General features: G+C 42.0%; 1 protein-coding gene across 1 annotated transcript in view; it reads right to left on the reverse strand.

Moving 5' to 3' along the window:
- Positions 1 to 14,555, reverse strand: part of URB1 (URB1 ribosome biogenesis homolog) — a 49,507-nt gene that overhangs the window by 13,301 nt on the left and 21,651 nt on the right. Inside the window, exons 16-28 of the mRNA XM_082220666.1 lie at positions 13,033 to 13,149; positions 11,907 to 12,045; positions 10,642 to 10,815; positions 10,167 to 10,351; positions 9,141 to 9,359; positions 8,541 to 8,720; positions 6,913 to 7,768; positions 6,156 to 6,357; positions 4,684 to 4,867; positions 3,403 to 3,461; positions 2,939 to 3,132; positions 1,473 to 1,583; positions 500 to 563 (exon numbers count right to left, since the gene is read on the reverse strand). Coding sequence (XP_082076792.1) covers positions 500 to 563; positions 1,473 to 1,583; positions 2,939 to 3,132; positions 3,403 to 3,461; positions 4,684 to 4,867; positions 6,156 to 6,357; positions 6,913 to 7,768; positions 8,541 to 8,720; positions 9,141 to 9,359; positions 10,167 to 10,351; positions 10,642 to 10,815; positions 11,907 to 12,045; positions 13,033 to 13,149 — 2,684 coding nt within the window. The remainder of the gene's footprint in view (positions 1 to 499; positions 564 to 1,472; positions 1,584 to 2,938; positions 3,133 to 3,402; positions 3,462 to 4,683; positions 4,868 to 6,155; positions 6,358 to 6,912; positions 7,769 to 8,540; positions 8,721 to 9,140; positions 9,360 to 10,166; positions 10,352 to 10,641; positions 10,816 to 11,906; positions 12,046 to 13,032; positions 13,150 to 14,555) is intronic.

The raw sequence follows: 14,555 nt of genomic DNA on the forward strand, positions 1-14,555 counted from the left end.
ACAACACGGTTGTTTTTTGGTAGCCGCTACAATATCGCTCAATGAAAGAAAATGCTTTTTTTCTATTAAAAAAAAAATTACAACTCATTTCCAAGGGTTCCACCACTAAAGAAGGTGGGATAAACTTCAGGAGGTGGGTGGGTTCACAGAGGAGAGAATAGATACCTTTTAAAAAGAATGTACAGTATGTTGTGAACAGAGAGGCAGACTCTTGGAATAACCCATAAATGATTCAGGATGAGTTGAAAGAATCTGTCAATGTTCAGATTCTAAAATGGATCAGGTGAGTCAACTGTGGAATTGCAGCCTATCAGATTCCATTCCCATCCCCACCACTAGTTTTAAGGAATATCTGTTCCTCTGCACAGGTTTAAACTCCACTCAAAATGCCCTTTGTGTATGCAAATACCTGAGGCACGTAATCCACAGGAAGGCAAACCTGACACACACTGTACACACTATCTACCCGATACACTGACCAACATGGCAGTCAACTAACCTGAAGTTTACAAGGCTTAGACCATTCTTTTCATACAATTTAAGCAGCTGCAATATCTTCTGGTCTAAAAATAAGAGAAATGTCAGATAGATAAGATAGATAGACAGACAGACAGACAAATAGATAGATAGAGTGCCAACCTTTGGGCACGTGCAGCTTTTGATTTCTGCAACATTGAGTAAGAACTTTAACCTTAATCAAGAGAGGTTTTTCACCTGGCATCGTTTTGAACATAATACTTTGCAATGAAGGCAGTGCACATGTTCTGCTGCAAGTTATCATCTAAAGGCACAGCAGATGACATATGAATGCCTGTGGATCAGTATTAAGAGCCACATACTGAAGTTTTGGTGGCATTCTGTTGTACAAAACACACAACACCCTACGCAGTTTCCCTCAGGCTACTGCTCTGTACTTCCTTTACCTAAGCCACGACCCTCAGACCAACCAGTCTCTGAACCTCCAAATACAGTTCCCTTCCAGCTACCACTCCTGCTACTTCTTGACCACTACCCATGTCTCCTAAGACACTGTTTCTTTCTCTCATTTTATCTTTGTTTAGTCCCATTTCAAATAGTTCCCTTTGGACAATGGGAACAAAAAGAGGATAGGAAAATTGCTTCACTTAAACTCCTCAGAATGAATGCATGCACTTATTTCTTTGGTCATTTCCCCAAACCACCCAGGAACAGCAGGATTTGTCTGAGCTACTACATATGACACACATGGTAGTTTGGCTGCTGCATTTTAAGAAGTCTCAAAAATTACCGTATTTTTTGCACCATAACACTCACTTTTTTCCTCCTAAAAAGTAAGGGGAAATGTCTGTGCGTGTTATGGAGGGAATGCCTATGGGTGGCATGCCTACGGATTTTCCTCCTCTAAAAACTATGTGCGTGTTATGGTCTGGTGCGTGTTATAGAGCAAAAAATACGGTAGGTCATGCATCTCTTTCAACTGCAAATACACTTACCTGTAATGCTCAGTGTTGCACCGTAGGCTCCAAGCAACACAGCAAAATGGTTGCTCTCACAAACTGCAGGGCAGAGTTTCACTAGAGTCAGCAGGATGTCCACTAATGCCTCTAAAGCAAAAAGGGAAAATATTTTTCTCCCTCTTCCAAATGACTTAGCCTCTTGTCAAGCAATTTGAAAATACTACGGTTGCTCCGGCGCTTCCTTGCAACAATGGTGATGGTCACTCACACTGCTAGGATGTTCTCTGGGGCAAGACCTGCTGAGATGAATGGAGCACCACGAGAGCTTTCATGAAGCTCCCATTCATTTTAGCCTCGTAGGAGAACTTCCCAGTGGACAGTGACTGTTGCCAACAAAATGGAAAACACATGATGATATAACACTGTGAAATGTTAATCGCTTTCACATAGGGATTTTGTTTTTGAAGAAAATGAAGGCCTTTTTCAATTCAGAAAACATGTGTTCCAATATGAAGGGGGCCTTGAAAAATATCATTTTATCACCAGGAACGGACAGTGTGGTGGGGCAGCGCTGCCTTTCTGACACCAATGTCCCTGCCTCTTACCAAGACAAAGGTAAGGGGGAAGAACAAAGTTTAAAGGGAGCACCAGATTGGCTCTAATGGTGCACCCATGGAGCCCTGATCTCACTTCTGCTTTGCCCCCTCGCTGTGTAGTCCAGGTAAGCGGCAGTTCTGCAGCACTGATCCACACGGTTCCAGCTACTCAAGCTTCCCACACATTCCATTCAAGTTTTGTGCGGAAATTAATTGCGCCATCCTTCCTTTCTCCTCTAATCCCCATCCAGTGCAACATGGGAACTTCTGCCCTTGTGCTAACTAATGGGTCTCGGGGTTAATTAAACAACTTTTGCAGAGGTTTTTCCAGGGTTCCTTTTTGTAAGCTTTTAAAAATGATGCCGTGTAGCCCAGATCCTTTCAATTTGCATTAATCCACCTATTCCTGCATCTAGGATAAATTCCACTATGTCACTTCCTAAGAAAAAGGGACAAAGCTGAGATTCTGAGGATTTCAACTAGCACTGTCAATACCCCAGTAAGACCAGGTAACCCAAAACAAGTGGGCTATTTTTTAGCATGCTTAACTACAAAACAGACAAAGCTGTATACAATGCTGCAGTAACTGTTTCAGAAATATATAGCCAAAGAGTAAAAAATAAAGTAAGAAATGCTAAGTTCAATGATAAAGAAATGCAATCCAAATACAAAGAAATAGTAAGAAAAGGCACTGGAGCTGAAAAAATATACAGAAAAGGGACAACGCAATGATAATGGAGAAGAGTTAGTAATATGTTAAAAGGTAAATGCTAAAATAATTATGTTCTAGATATAACAGCTCTGAAAACATCTAGGTGGGCTGGCAAGTGGAAGGATGAAAAACAACACGTGAAAGACACTTGGGTTATATATAGATACACAAGGAAACAAATGAGAAGGTGATACCTCTTTCATGAATGTTTGTGTCATCACCTTCTTGCGACCTCAGCATAGTTGACAAAAATAAGGAGTGCTGCGTGATCATCATATAAAGCACCGACAGCTTCACTAATCTCTGAGCAGCAGGGATTCCTTTCTGGTACAGCAAATTGATAGCTGAATTCAGAGTTTTCAGAAAGCCCTGGTCTTTATAACGGTACCTACATGACAGAGATTTAAAGAGACGTTGAGATAAAAATCATGCACTCTGCCTGAAAAGTGAATGAAAGGAAGAATTATATCCCAGGTGTTGGTTTCGTCTGTGAAGCAGCTTGCCACACCATTTTAAAAGTACTGTATATGATATCAATTGGTAAACATCTATTAACAGAAGCAAAACTACTGCCTAGTAAGCCATAAGCAACCCTAAGCTCAGTGTTGTATGTGATTGCAGCAGCAAAAAATACTCTTATAAACCTAAACATGCTTACTTGAGTCCCATCTTCACAAAACTGTGCCAGTCTTCTGGAGCCACCTCAGTTACTGAGTTCTAGGTAGGTAGGAAACAGCAAAACAACACTTAAAACATAAGACAGTGGGGATGTGGTGGTGCAGGGATAACGCTTCGTGGGAATGCAAATTGCAATATTAGAAAACACAAGGGGGAAAAGCAGCAAAAATCCCCAGAATTAAAAATAATACAGCATCTAGCACAGCACATTACAATGGTTACAACAGGCTGAAAAGTCATTAAGTTGCCTGTCAAGGCCATCAGCAATTTTCAGGTGGTCCGTGGGAGGTGGGGAACCACTGAACTAAAATCATAAACCAAAATACAGTGGTACCTCGGGTTACATACGCTTCAGGTTACACACTCCACTAAGCCAGAAATAGTGCTTCAGGTTAAGAACTTTGCTTCAGGATAAGAACAGAAATCGGGTTCCGGCGGCGCGGCAGCAGCAGGAGGCCCCATTAGCTAAAGTGGTGCTTCAGGTTAAGAACAGTTTCAGGTTAAGAACGGACCTCCAGAACGAATTCAGTACTTAAACCGAGGTACCACTGTACTTGCATGAGGAGCCAAGACCACAAAAAATGTCCAGGCAGCAGTCAGAATTAAAACATCAAAATACAACAAAGAAAGAGGAAATGCTCAGCCAAAAGCAGTCTTGATGCAGCATGTTTAGCAATGTGTTCCATAGGGTGAGTTCCCTGCAGAAGAGGCCCTGGTCACTGCCAAGTATTCTTCATGGGATCTGGGGGAAGGCCTCAGATGATGATTCGTGTATGGAGGGAGGCTCATATGGAGTAAACTATGCAGTTCCTAAGCTGCTTACGCCTTTAAAAGTTAAACAGAACACCTTAAATTGAGCCCGGAAGGAAACCTGCCATCAATCAGATCACACAAAACTGGCATGATAAACTCAAAGTGTCTAGCTGAATCTTGCCCTGGCTGACATTTGTGAACATTTTTCAATGGCAGCCCTATGCAGAGCATGTTGCGGTAATCTAGCCTGCAAGTCATTGGACTATGGGTGTCTGTGGCAAGGTTTGGTTTTGTCAGGAAGGTCACAGCTGAAGCTGGAAAAAGGTAGAGAAAGTAGGTAGAGCAAGGAATAATTTTCTAAAGAAATTTGCACTTTCATGTGCAACAGCCTGTGAATATGCACCCTCTAGTGGTCACATTACTCCCCTGCGGTTGTTGCTTGATATGCCTCCCCCTGCTTAGAATAATGTCCAACAACTTGGGGGGGGGGGAATCCCCTAATTCTCACCAGTAGTTTCTCTAGTCTCAACAGCACGGCACTCTCAATTTCCGAGCGGGCTTCTTGTTCTCTGTTACTGCTGTACGTGAGGATCAACCACTTCATGCAGGCAACTAGCAGACGTTTCCTCCATGAATGCAACTTCTCTGCAGAGCTCTCCAGGGCTCTGGATATAGCGTCAGCAATCACCCAGCTAGAGAGGTTTGAAAAGAGTAATGAAATGGTAGCTTTTGTGCTCATGTCAACTACTGCCCCCCAACCTTAAGCTTGAATTGCTGGGAAATGGAGCGTTTATTAGTTGCTTTCTAGACCTGGAAGGTCTGCTGAATGAGGAGAGGTTGTAAGCAGTGCCCTGAGTTCTCAGAGAGCCATGAGGATAGTCCCCCTATTGAAAATACACAGCCACTGATTGGTCTAGAGTGACTTCTTAGGCATCACGGAGGGTTGCAGAAATCTTATGAATGTTTTGCTAGACTGTTAAGCACAGTGGGATGGAATACTTTGCAGATCAGGAGAGTAATTGCAGAGTGAATCATCATGATCACCACATATGGTTTCTCTCTTTGTGATAAAATGTCCATTGCTATCCTGCTGCAAAAGAAGCTTGATTTCTTTGGCCCAGTTCACACAAAATGCCAAACTTAGTTTGATGGTACATGGATGAGCCTTTTGCTGCCTTCCCCTACCCTGCTCTGGTTTCCTCCTTCAGTTCAGATTCAGCAGCAGACAATAGTTTTCCATAACATCTGAATGAGGCAAACAATGGCTTGCACAAACCCATACTTTGCCTAAAAATCAGGAGTGCAAAACAGGTCGAAACCACGGTTTGCAAACCTTGTTTGCAAGCAAATGACAATATCAGCACATTTCAGATCTAATGGTGAACTATGGATTAATGCTGAAGAAATGATCCAGAGAACTGGCAACTGGCTGATCATGGCAGGGGATGATGGCGGAGCGTATGGGCAGAGTTCATTCAAATAGCGTCAAACAGGTTTGGCGTCATACTTGAAGCAACTCTTTCTCTCTGATAACGGACACAGATCAGTGTTTAAAAAAGAAAAATGCAACAGGCATTCTGATCTAGCCAAGCTGCAGTAGTGAAGCTTACTACATTTTTATTAAAGTTTATCACATTTTTATTTTATCTTGTGTAAGTTTCTAAAGCATAGCGGTCATCACATTCGCCCAACATTTTTATTTTATCTTATTATTAAATTTTACCTTATTTCATTAATTCTGATTATTAACAATGAACATACCCCCCCCAACATTGATGTTCCATCTGGTATTTACCTCCACTGATGTGACTCAGAAAAAGGTGATATACTTTAGATGATTTCTGTCTATTTGAAGTATTAAAATACTACCTCACATTGACAGCAGGTACCTGAGAATGGAGGGCATGTGCTTGTGTTTATTGTAATCGACTGGTCAATATGGAGAACTGGAACTAATAAGCAGAAAATAAGTAGACTTACTGTTCATGATTTCCCGCCATCTCAAGAGATAAAAGTAATTTCTCTGTTAAATTAGAGAATGGCTCAGTTTCTGCAGGCGGCAGTAACTTGGAAAGAACTTGACAGTGCTCTGCGAACGGCTGTGATGGACCACTATTCAGAAGACTGCCCAGCAGTTGTGGCCACAAAGTTTCTCTCAAGATGGACGTAACAGCTGAAGAGACTGTAGGAAAGGACAACGCAAGAGTCACAAAGGTGGATCCATCAGCATTTCACAGGCCTATACTCTGATGCATATACTAGAGGCCACTGAACAGCCTCAAGTCCTTGGAATGACATACTAGAACTACTGGCCTAAAGAGAAATCACAGACTCTAATATCTTGGAAAGGGACAGCCAAACAAGGTTTACACCAGACTGCTCCAAAACTGGGTCCTGGTTAAGAGTTTCTCACATTATTCTGGTTACATAATTTTATAATATAGGACTATGGAAGCAAACTAAGACCAGCAGGAGAACTTGTAAACAAAATTTAAAGGTAGAAAAAAACGAATTCCCTGGAAATAAAGTTGCAGGTAAACTAACATCTGAACCATTAAGTGGTCCACTTAACAAACAAGGTTTGAAGTTTTTAGTCTGAAAACCCCCAAACACTGTACCACTGGCATTTACAACTTTATTTTTCAAAATCATACTCTTCAGCCAATGGCACAAAAAAGTTGCAATTCCTTTTTTTAAAAAGCTGATCAAGAGTGTTATGTAGGTTGACCATGGTTACCTTCTGACAGGTGGCTCAAAGCGTGCTGCTCTCGACAGTCCAAGTATGCATGGACAAGTGGCAGAAAGAGGTCCACATCTTTTCTCAGAAGCTTGCAAGTGCCCGGCTTCAGACACCAAAGCTCAAACTGCAGCAGGTGAGTCGGACTGTACCGAATCAGCACAGCCACAATGGAAAGGGACGTTTTGGTTGGATGCTTAAGGCAGGAAAGCTGCACATCCACTCCAACTGCCTGGGCAAAGACAGGCTCCTTCTGTATGGCATGCAGGAAGACCTTTTCCAACTCTTCTGTGACTGCTGTGGACAAGAGAGTCCCCATCCCTTGAATGTGCTCTCTTGATAGGAAGAGGTCTCCCTTCAGGGATCCCCTTTGGTAGCTGTCTGTGAGCAGCTGCACCAAAGTCTCCCCGTAAGTGCTCAAGTATGTTTCTTTTCCAGAAATGCTTTCAGCTGTCTTGGAGGCCAGCATCGCCTTAGGAAGCTGCAGCATAGCCAAAGTCACTTCCTTCAGTTGCTGGGTATCCATGTACAGTTGCAGTTCTTGCAGTGCCTCCACCTGCTGCGACCTTTTGGGATGTAACTTGCAGACATCTTTTCTCCCAGCATGCAGTTCTTCCAAGACAGTTTTAGTGATGGCTTCAAAATATCTAGAGAGAGTGTCTAGTTGGTTCCTGGCTTGCAACATTGGGCAGCCCACCTTCAGCAGCTCAAGAATGCCACGGTTTAGGTGAGCAGCAAGCAGCTTCACTTTAACTGGGCTTAAACTATGGGGAGGGAGAGAACGTTGTTCTACAGCCAGGAACCAATTCTCCAGCGTAGGGTGTTTGAAGACCAAAGGAAGCACGTCTTCCAGGATCTGCAATGGAGATGGTTACAATTAAAGACATCACCCAACTGATTTAAGGTCCCTGTTAAGCTGCCCAGAGACCCAGAACCTGTCAGAAGCAGGGGAAGCTCAGAATCCGTCATGTCATAGGCAATCAGGACTATGGCTGATTAATATTCTATGGCCTTTTAAAAGTGTTTGTGGGAGGGAGATTATTGTTGTGTTTTTGCTCTTTGTGCTTTTATCCTGTATTTTTATCTTGTGAACCACCCTGGTATATACATATTATTTTTATTAATGCCCAATTGAGGCCGGAGAACTGCATCAGCTCCAGTGATCCCTCTGGCCCTTGTTCCTGCAAGGATGCAGTGGCCCTGCCCTTTCATAACCCCCCACCCTAAGCTTGTCAGCTGGCTGTGAGTTTGGAATGCTCCCTAAGAGAGCTGCCCTTGTTATTTTACGGGTCAAGGAAGTCATGGTCTGGAATGAACTGAGCCAGCTCCCAGACAAATGGCCAGTGAATGGAAGTGAAGGTGCATGATTAAGAAACACTGCAGGACTAGGATTTTATCTTTATTCCGTCTAAAAATACCTAAGTAACAGAAGAATCGAGTCATTCTCCCCTTGCATGGCTTTCCACTTCACTGAGGAAACGTAATTTGAACAGAATTTTTTGTCTCACAACAATTGTCTGCACCTGTAAACGTTTATGCATAATTGCCAGAAGGTCCCCCCCCCCTTCTCCAAGGGCCGATTAACTAGGATGACATTCATAAACACTAACACAGAGAAAAGTTATTACCTTGTCGTTTCCAGTCTCTGCTGCCATCAGACACTCTGCATCCACAAAGAGATCAGATTCAGTTTGTGTATTTTTCTCTTTCTGCTGACCACACAGTTCTATGGCGTCCCCCCTGTGCAACAAGCTCTTCAGCAGATCCACAAACAGGGTGAGAAGCGAGAGACCCAAATTTTTGCCAAACTGTTGGAAAATTATGATACATTTCAGAATAGGGAAAACTTGGGGAAAGGACCAAGCAGAGAAACTACATCATTGCACTGCACTGCAGAGCATGTCAGCACGTACACAAAAGCCTGTGATTTTTCCCTTTGTAACGCTTGAAAATGTGTTTTTTTAAAAGCTAGATGCATGCAACATATTTTGTGAATATTCTTAAAACTGTGACATTTCCATAGAGCGAAAGGTTCATTTCTGCAGTGCCCATCATGCAGGCCTAGGAGCCGAAACTTGATACACTTCTCAGGTATATGCACCTGTGGCAGCCAAGCACTTATTTACTGCCACATAATCTGTAAAAGAGCTCTTGGTGTGGGAATAAAAAAGGAAGGGATTATAACCAATAATCTTAGAAAAGGGTGAAGTAGAGAAAACATCTCTTACACTGTTGAAATTCTCCACGGTTGTTTTTAGGCAAAGAAGGACGTGCTTTGAAGCTAACAGGAACTGCTGAGGCTGGAGTTGGGAAATAGCCTCCCTTAGCTTCTCTTCAAACCCCTCTTCCAACAGAATTGCAACACCTTTCTGATAGGCATTCTTCAGCAGGGAGGAAAAGGAGGAATCTGGCAAGAGGCAATCGTCTTCGTACTCACTTCTGCCTTGCTGGAAATGTTTAAAATGTATTTCATGTTTTCAGAAAGCGGGGTTGGGGGGGAGAAAGAAACATCATTACAGACATGTGTATAGAAACATCTGCCTTTCTGTGGCTGGAATGTAGCCTATTGTACAAAGTTAACAGTTGCACCCATTGCCCCACCTACTGGCGCCACCCACCATTACCAATGGCCACTGGAATATTATTGCCCTGTAAGGCACACAGCCATCGCCTGAAACAAGTTTCCCCACCCTGCGCTAAACCACAATTTATGTGACAAGAACACACTGCAGCAAGCCTTGAACTCACACATTACCCTCCCACTCTATTGTGACAGGAAGGAAGGGGTTTTGTCTAATCATAGCTTGTTGTGCTATTCAAACTAACAGGCCATGTTAATGTTAACCAGGCATCCCCAACCTGCGGCCCTCCAGATGTTTCGGCCTACAACTCCCATGATCCCTAGCTAACAGGACCAGTGTTCAGGGATGATGGGAACTGTAGTCCAAAACATCTGGAGGACCGAAGGTTGGGGATGCCTGATGTTAACCATGGATTCTGAGACTGGTTAATGTACCTTAACCACAGTTTAGGATTCAAGCAACATGCTAAACTGTGGTTAGTGGAAATCAGCACAATCTTCTGAACTCTTTCTTGCTACTGCACCAAAAGCACCTGGGTTGGGGTTGCCATCATGAGGCTTGCAGAGGCTCACTGTCAACACACCAAACAGTGGTTTAGTGTGACATCCAAATGCAGTCAGTGTGAGCTCATCATCAAATTAAGCAGCTGAAAATACTTGTTGCCTTGCTTACCAGAGTTTCCTTAGCTTGCTCTGGTATCCAAAGACTGTAGTAGTGGTTGAATTGACGGAGTTGAGGAGAGACAGTCTGGAGTTCTTTATCATAGAGCTGAAACAGCAAACAAAGGGCTAAGGGGTCTCTCTGAGAATGCAGGAGGTCAGTGAAAACGGTGATGAGATACTCCACTATGCTTTCTCCTAAAGACACAAAACAAAACAGATTGAATTGTACGGCTTCTTAACTTGAAAAGTCAGTCCTCTAAATTATTGGTTAGCACCCTGATATACTTATGAGTATTTTAAAAAGCACATGTAGTCGTTAAAAAAATGGGTAGGCAAGAAACTCAAATCAACAAGAACCCCTGTTGCTTAAAAACTTTTTCCATGACAGCAACAACTAATATTATTATTTTGTCAGAACTCAGAGGGAAGCTTTGTCGATATTATTAAGAATTAAAGCATGCAAAAGAAATATAGGAAGGAAATACCTCTTGCATTCCCATCAGCCTCGAGAAGCAACTTGTTCCTGGCTTCCAAAGCAGCAGGAACGACAGCACTAAATGGGAAAGTGCTGACAATCATGTCTTCATTTAAAGTAGACCCAATTTCTTCATTTAGGCCTTCATTGCCTTCCACAATGACATCGATCATATCCAGAACATCTAGTTTGAAAGGGGGGAAAGCTTAGTTTAGATGAAGGTTGTTTCTAGAACCCAAACAAATGGGTCAACAGTCAACAGAAGCCGAATAACAGGATCTCAAGTACATTACTCAAAACAAAACATTCAGTAAAAATAGCAAAACACAATCCTGCATAGATCTTAACAGAAAACAGTAAATTCTGCTTGCATGATTTTCAAATATTTTGTGTGTAGCACACCATTTAGGCTTTTTGGTTCATCCCAAGAAATCTGCTATATCAAATGCTGGGATGGGGGACCTAGAAACTCAAAAGAGATGCCAAATTTCGGGTCTATTAACATTAAATGTGTTCAGTGAGAATTCAGTGATGATGGTCTATTGTTTCTAAATGATTTGAGCTAGCAACTGCTCAGTGGCTTTATTCAGACACCATGTCAAAATTATGACGGCTTGGTGTAGTATGTGAACTGACAAACCATGTGTTGCAATCAGCCAGCCTATCAGTATCAGAAACCATGGTCAATGTTAACTCTGATTTGGTGGAGTACCTAGATTGACAAACTGTAGTAATAACTGACAAACCATCTGTGGTATGAACTTCTGTGTGTATGAACAACAACAGAAGGGTATAGAAACTGTGATATAGAAACCTGACCTTAGTCCTGTAATTCAGAAGCAAACCCAAATCCAATTAACTCTCTGGACTGGCCTAGGATCCTGAAGATAAGCAAAGATGCAAAATCCCATTTGCATTTAGAAAAAGCTGCAAATCTATGTCAGCAACTGCAGTGTAGCTTGAGAAGGCAACCAAAGCTGCAATCTTACACACACTATACTCAAAGGTCTTGCTTCCAAGTAGACATGCACAGGATTGCATTGTTGTTGTCATTTAAATTTGTATACCGTCCTTCATACGAAGATCTTAGGGCAGTTCACAGCATAAAAATACAGAATAAAACCACATAATAAAAACAAGAACAAAACAAAACAGTATTGCCCCCCTCCCGAGTTAAAAATTTCTGCCTGTTTCTAAAATGCTGGCTACATGTAATTTTCCAGCAAAATTGTGGAAGATTTGCATAATGACACCCCCCCCCCAAAGTGAACATACCGTCAATGTGAGAGATGGGTATGCTGGCGTTATCAACATCTTGCTTAAACAAGTTGACCTGGAGAATGCTGGCTTCCTGGACAAGGTCTGCTGCTTTATCTGTGTATGGATAGGGGTTGGTCACCAGTTTTACCAAGATCTGCAATGGAAAGTGAGCTTTCATTAGAAACGTTTAATCATAAAGATAGTAAGGGAGCAATGCTATTAACTGTAAGCATAAAGCAGGTCTGGGGAATCTTTAGCCCTGCAGATGTTGTTGGGCTCAAATTTGCACCCGCCCCAGTGAGCAATGTAACATTTCACGGCAGCCTACAGGATTTTGTGAAGAACTTGCATACATTTAAACATACCCCTGAAAAATATTTTGAGAAATCTAGCAGTGAGTATGTACTTTAGATGCCAAAACACATTTCCACACATAATGGCACAGGTGTCAGCCAAAGATATAATGTGGTGTCCTGGAGCCTAAACATTTCATCTTCTTGTACAATTGAACAAAAGTCAACCATCACAGTGGCTGAAAAACATGCTTTATCATTGCATACATAAAACCAGCAGACTTGCATGGATTTTGGTACCTGAGCTCATTAAAACATATACAAAACGTGAATGAAACAACTGAAGACTTTTTTGGGGGTGGGTATAATATGGATTCATTTTGATTCTATAATAAAATTGCATTCCTAGAACCAAGTATTACTTTTATTATGCAGTGTACTGCCTGTGATCTTTCTCGTCCACACCATGTTTTTCCTGCATGCTACTAACAGCTTCCACACACAAAAAGGATAGCATCGTTGGTAGGATTAAATCATGGTTTACATAACTTTGCTGCATTTCCTTCCAGTGTTCTTTGTTCACTCTGCTATAACAGCAGATGCTGATATAAAACTGATGGTGAAAAACAATCTTTTGTCAATGCCACCCACTGTAGTGGAAATCTCTAACAAAAGCCTTTTCCTATCACTCATCTCCTTTGTTCCCTTCCATGTCTAGGAGATATGAGTTCTCAGAATCCATTCATGATTTTTCAAAACACTTTCCTCTTCAAAACAACAAAAGGTAATAAGTCCCCACATATGCTATTCTTGGCATTGTTAATCTGGCTAATTTGCACATTTATTACCCTTTCCAAAAACTGAATCACTGCTTCCTTTTTGCCTTCTGCTGTGTTATCCAAGTGTTCAAGCCACAGTTCAAGTTCTTTCCAGGTATACTCAAATACTCCACTGTCGTGCAGAACCTGTTAAAAAAACAATTATCATGCAAAGCTTTCAGTTCTATTTTTGTATGTCAGCTCTCATTTTGGCTGTTTGATTTAAAGAAAGAACAGCAGCAGATGGCAGAGTCATTTTTACCTTGACCCCTATTTAAAAACATACCACAATTAATGGAAAAACAGGTTATTAAGCCTCATGTGTTGCTCCCTCCTCAACCACTTTCCTTTATCTATGCCGGCACAAAAGCCCCATCTTCCATTCCAATTCCACAGCATACACCAATAGCGCTCACGTTAGTGTTTAAAGCCCACGTAAATAAAATACTGTCTCTATTCCTACTGATCTTCTTGGGTGTGATGATCTGTGGAGGGAGCCCTTTCAGCAGTACTGCCCTGCCCTCAGAAGTGGAAACCTGGGAGTGGGCTTTCTTTCTTTCTTTCTTTCTTTCTTTCTTTCTTTCTTTATGGCTGTCCATAAATTCTGGAATTCCCACCCCATAGAGAAGTGTTCAGTATCTTCTAAGGGCAGCTTCTGCTGTATGCTGGCAACACACCTGTTTACACCCTGGCCTTTGACAGCTATAGTAGAGTGGTACCTTGGGTTACATACGCTTCAGGTTACAGACTCCGCTAACCCAGAAATAGTACCTTGGGTTAAGAACTTTGCTTCAGGATGAGAACAGAAATCTCATGCTCCGGCGGCGCAGAGCAGCAGGAGGCCCCATTAGCTAAAGTGGTGCTTCAGCTTAAGAACAGTTTCAGGTTAAGAACAGACCTCTGGAACGAATTAAGTACTTAACCCGAGGTACCACTGTATTTTGTTTCATGGGACCCACCTCTTGTGCTGAATTTATACTGTTCTGTTCCATTTGGAATTATTTCATATGCTTTGAAATTATGTTTCTTTCCTGTTTTTATAATATAAATATATTATATTTTTTTCTTATTTCTGAAAAAAGATGGAACTATTAGTCCAGAGAACATTTTGTAAGGATTCCTTTAGGTAAGGATCATTCAGACTGGCTCTCGGGACCCTGAACAACTCTGCCAAAGGGTAGATGTCTCTCCTTTATTGTAACGCAGACAGCATGAGAAAAGCCTGTCCACGGGTTGCGGTGGAGAGTTTTACTGTCAGCACCAGCTACCAAATTCAAGCCTATGAAAAGAGGCAGGAACCTGTGTGGGTGCATCCTGTTTTAATAATTGTACATTTTATCACTGCAATCCATCCTGGGATCTTAGGATGAAGGGCAGGGAGGAAATTTTGTAACTAAAGAAAACACTAGCACTAATTGAATTATAAACATTTATATGAAAACAATGTTATTCACCTCAACCTACAAAGAGACCACAGACTTCTCACACACATGAACCCCTAGCTTGATGGGGAATCACATTCAGTTTCCCCAGCTCATCCAGCAGCTAGGGCC

This window comes from Podarcis vaucheri (assembly GCF_965113315.1).
Source record: "Podarcis vaucheri genome assembly, chromosome: 4".
Lineage (NCBI taxonomy): Eukaryota > Metazoa > Chordata > Lepidosauria > Squamata > Lacertidae > Podarcis > Podarcis vaucheri.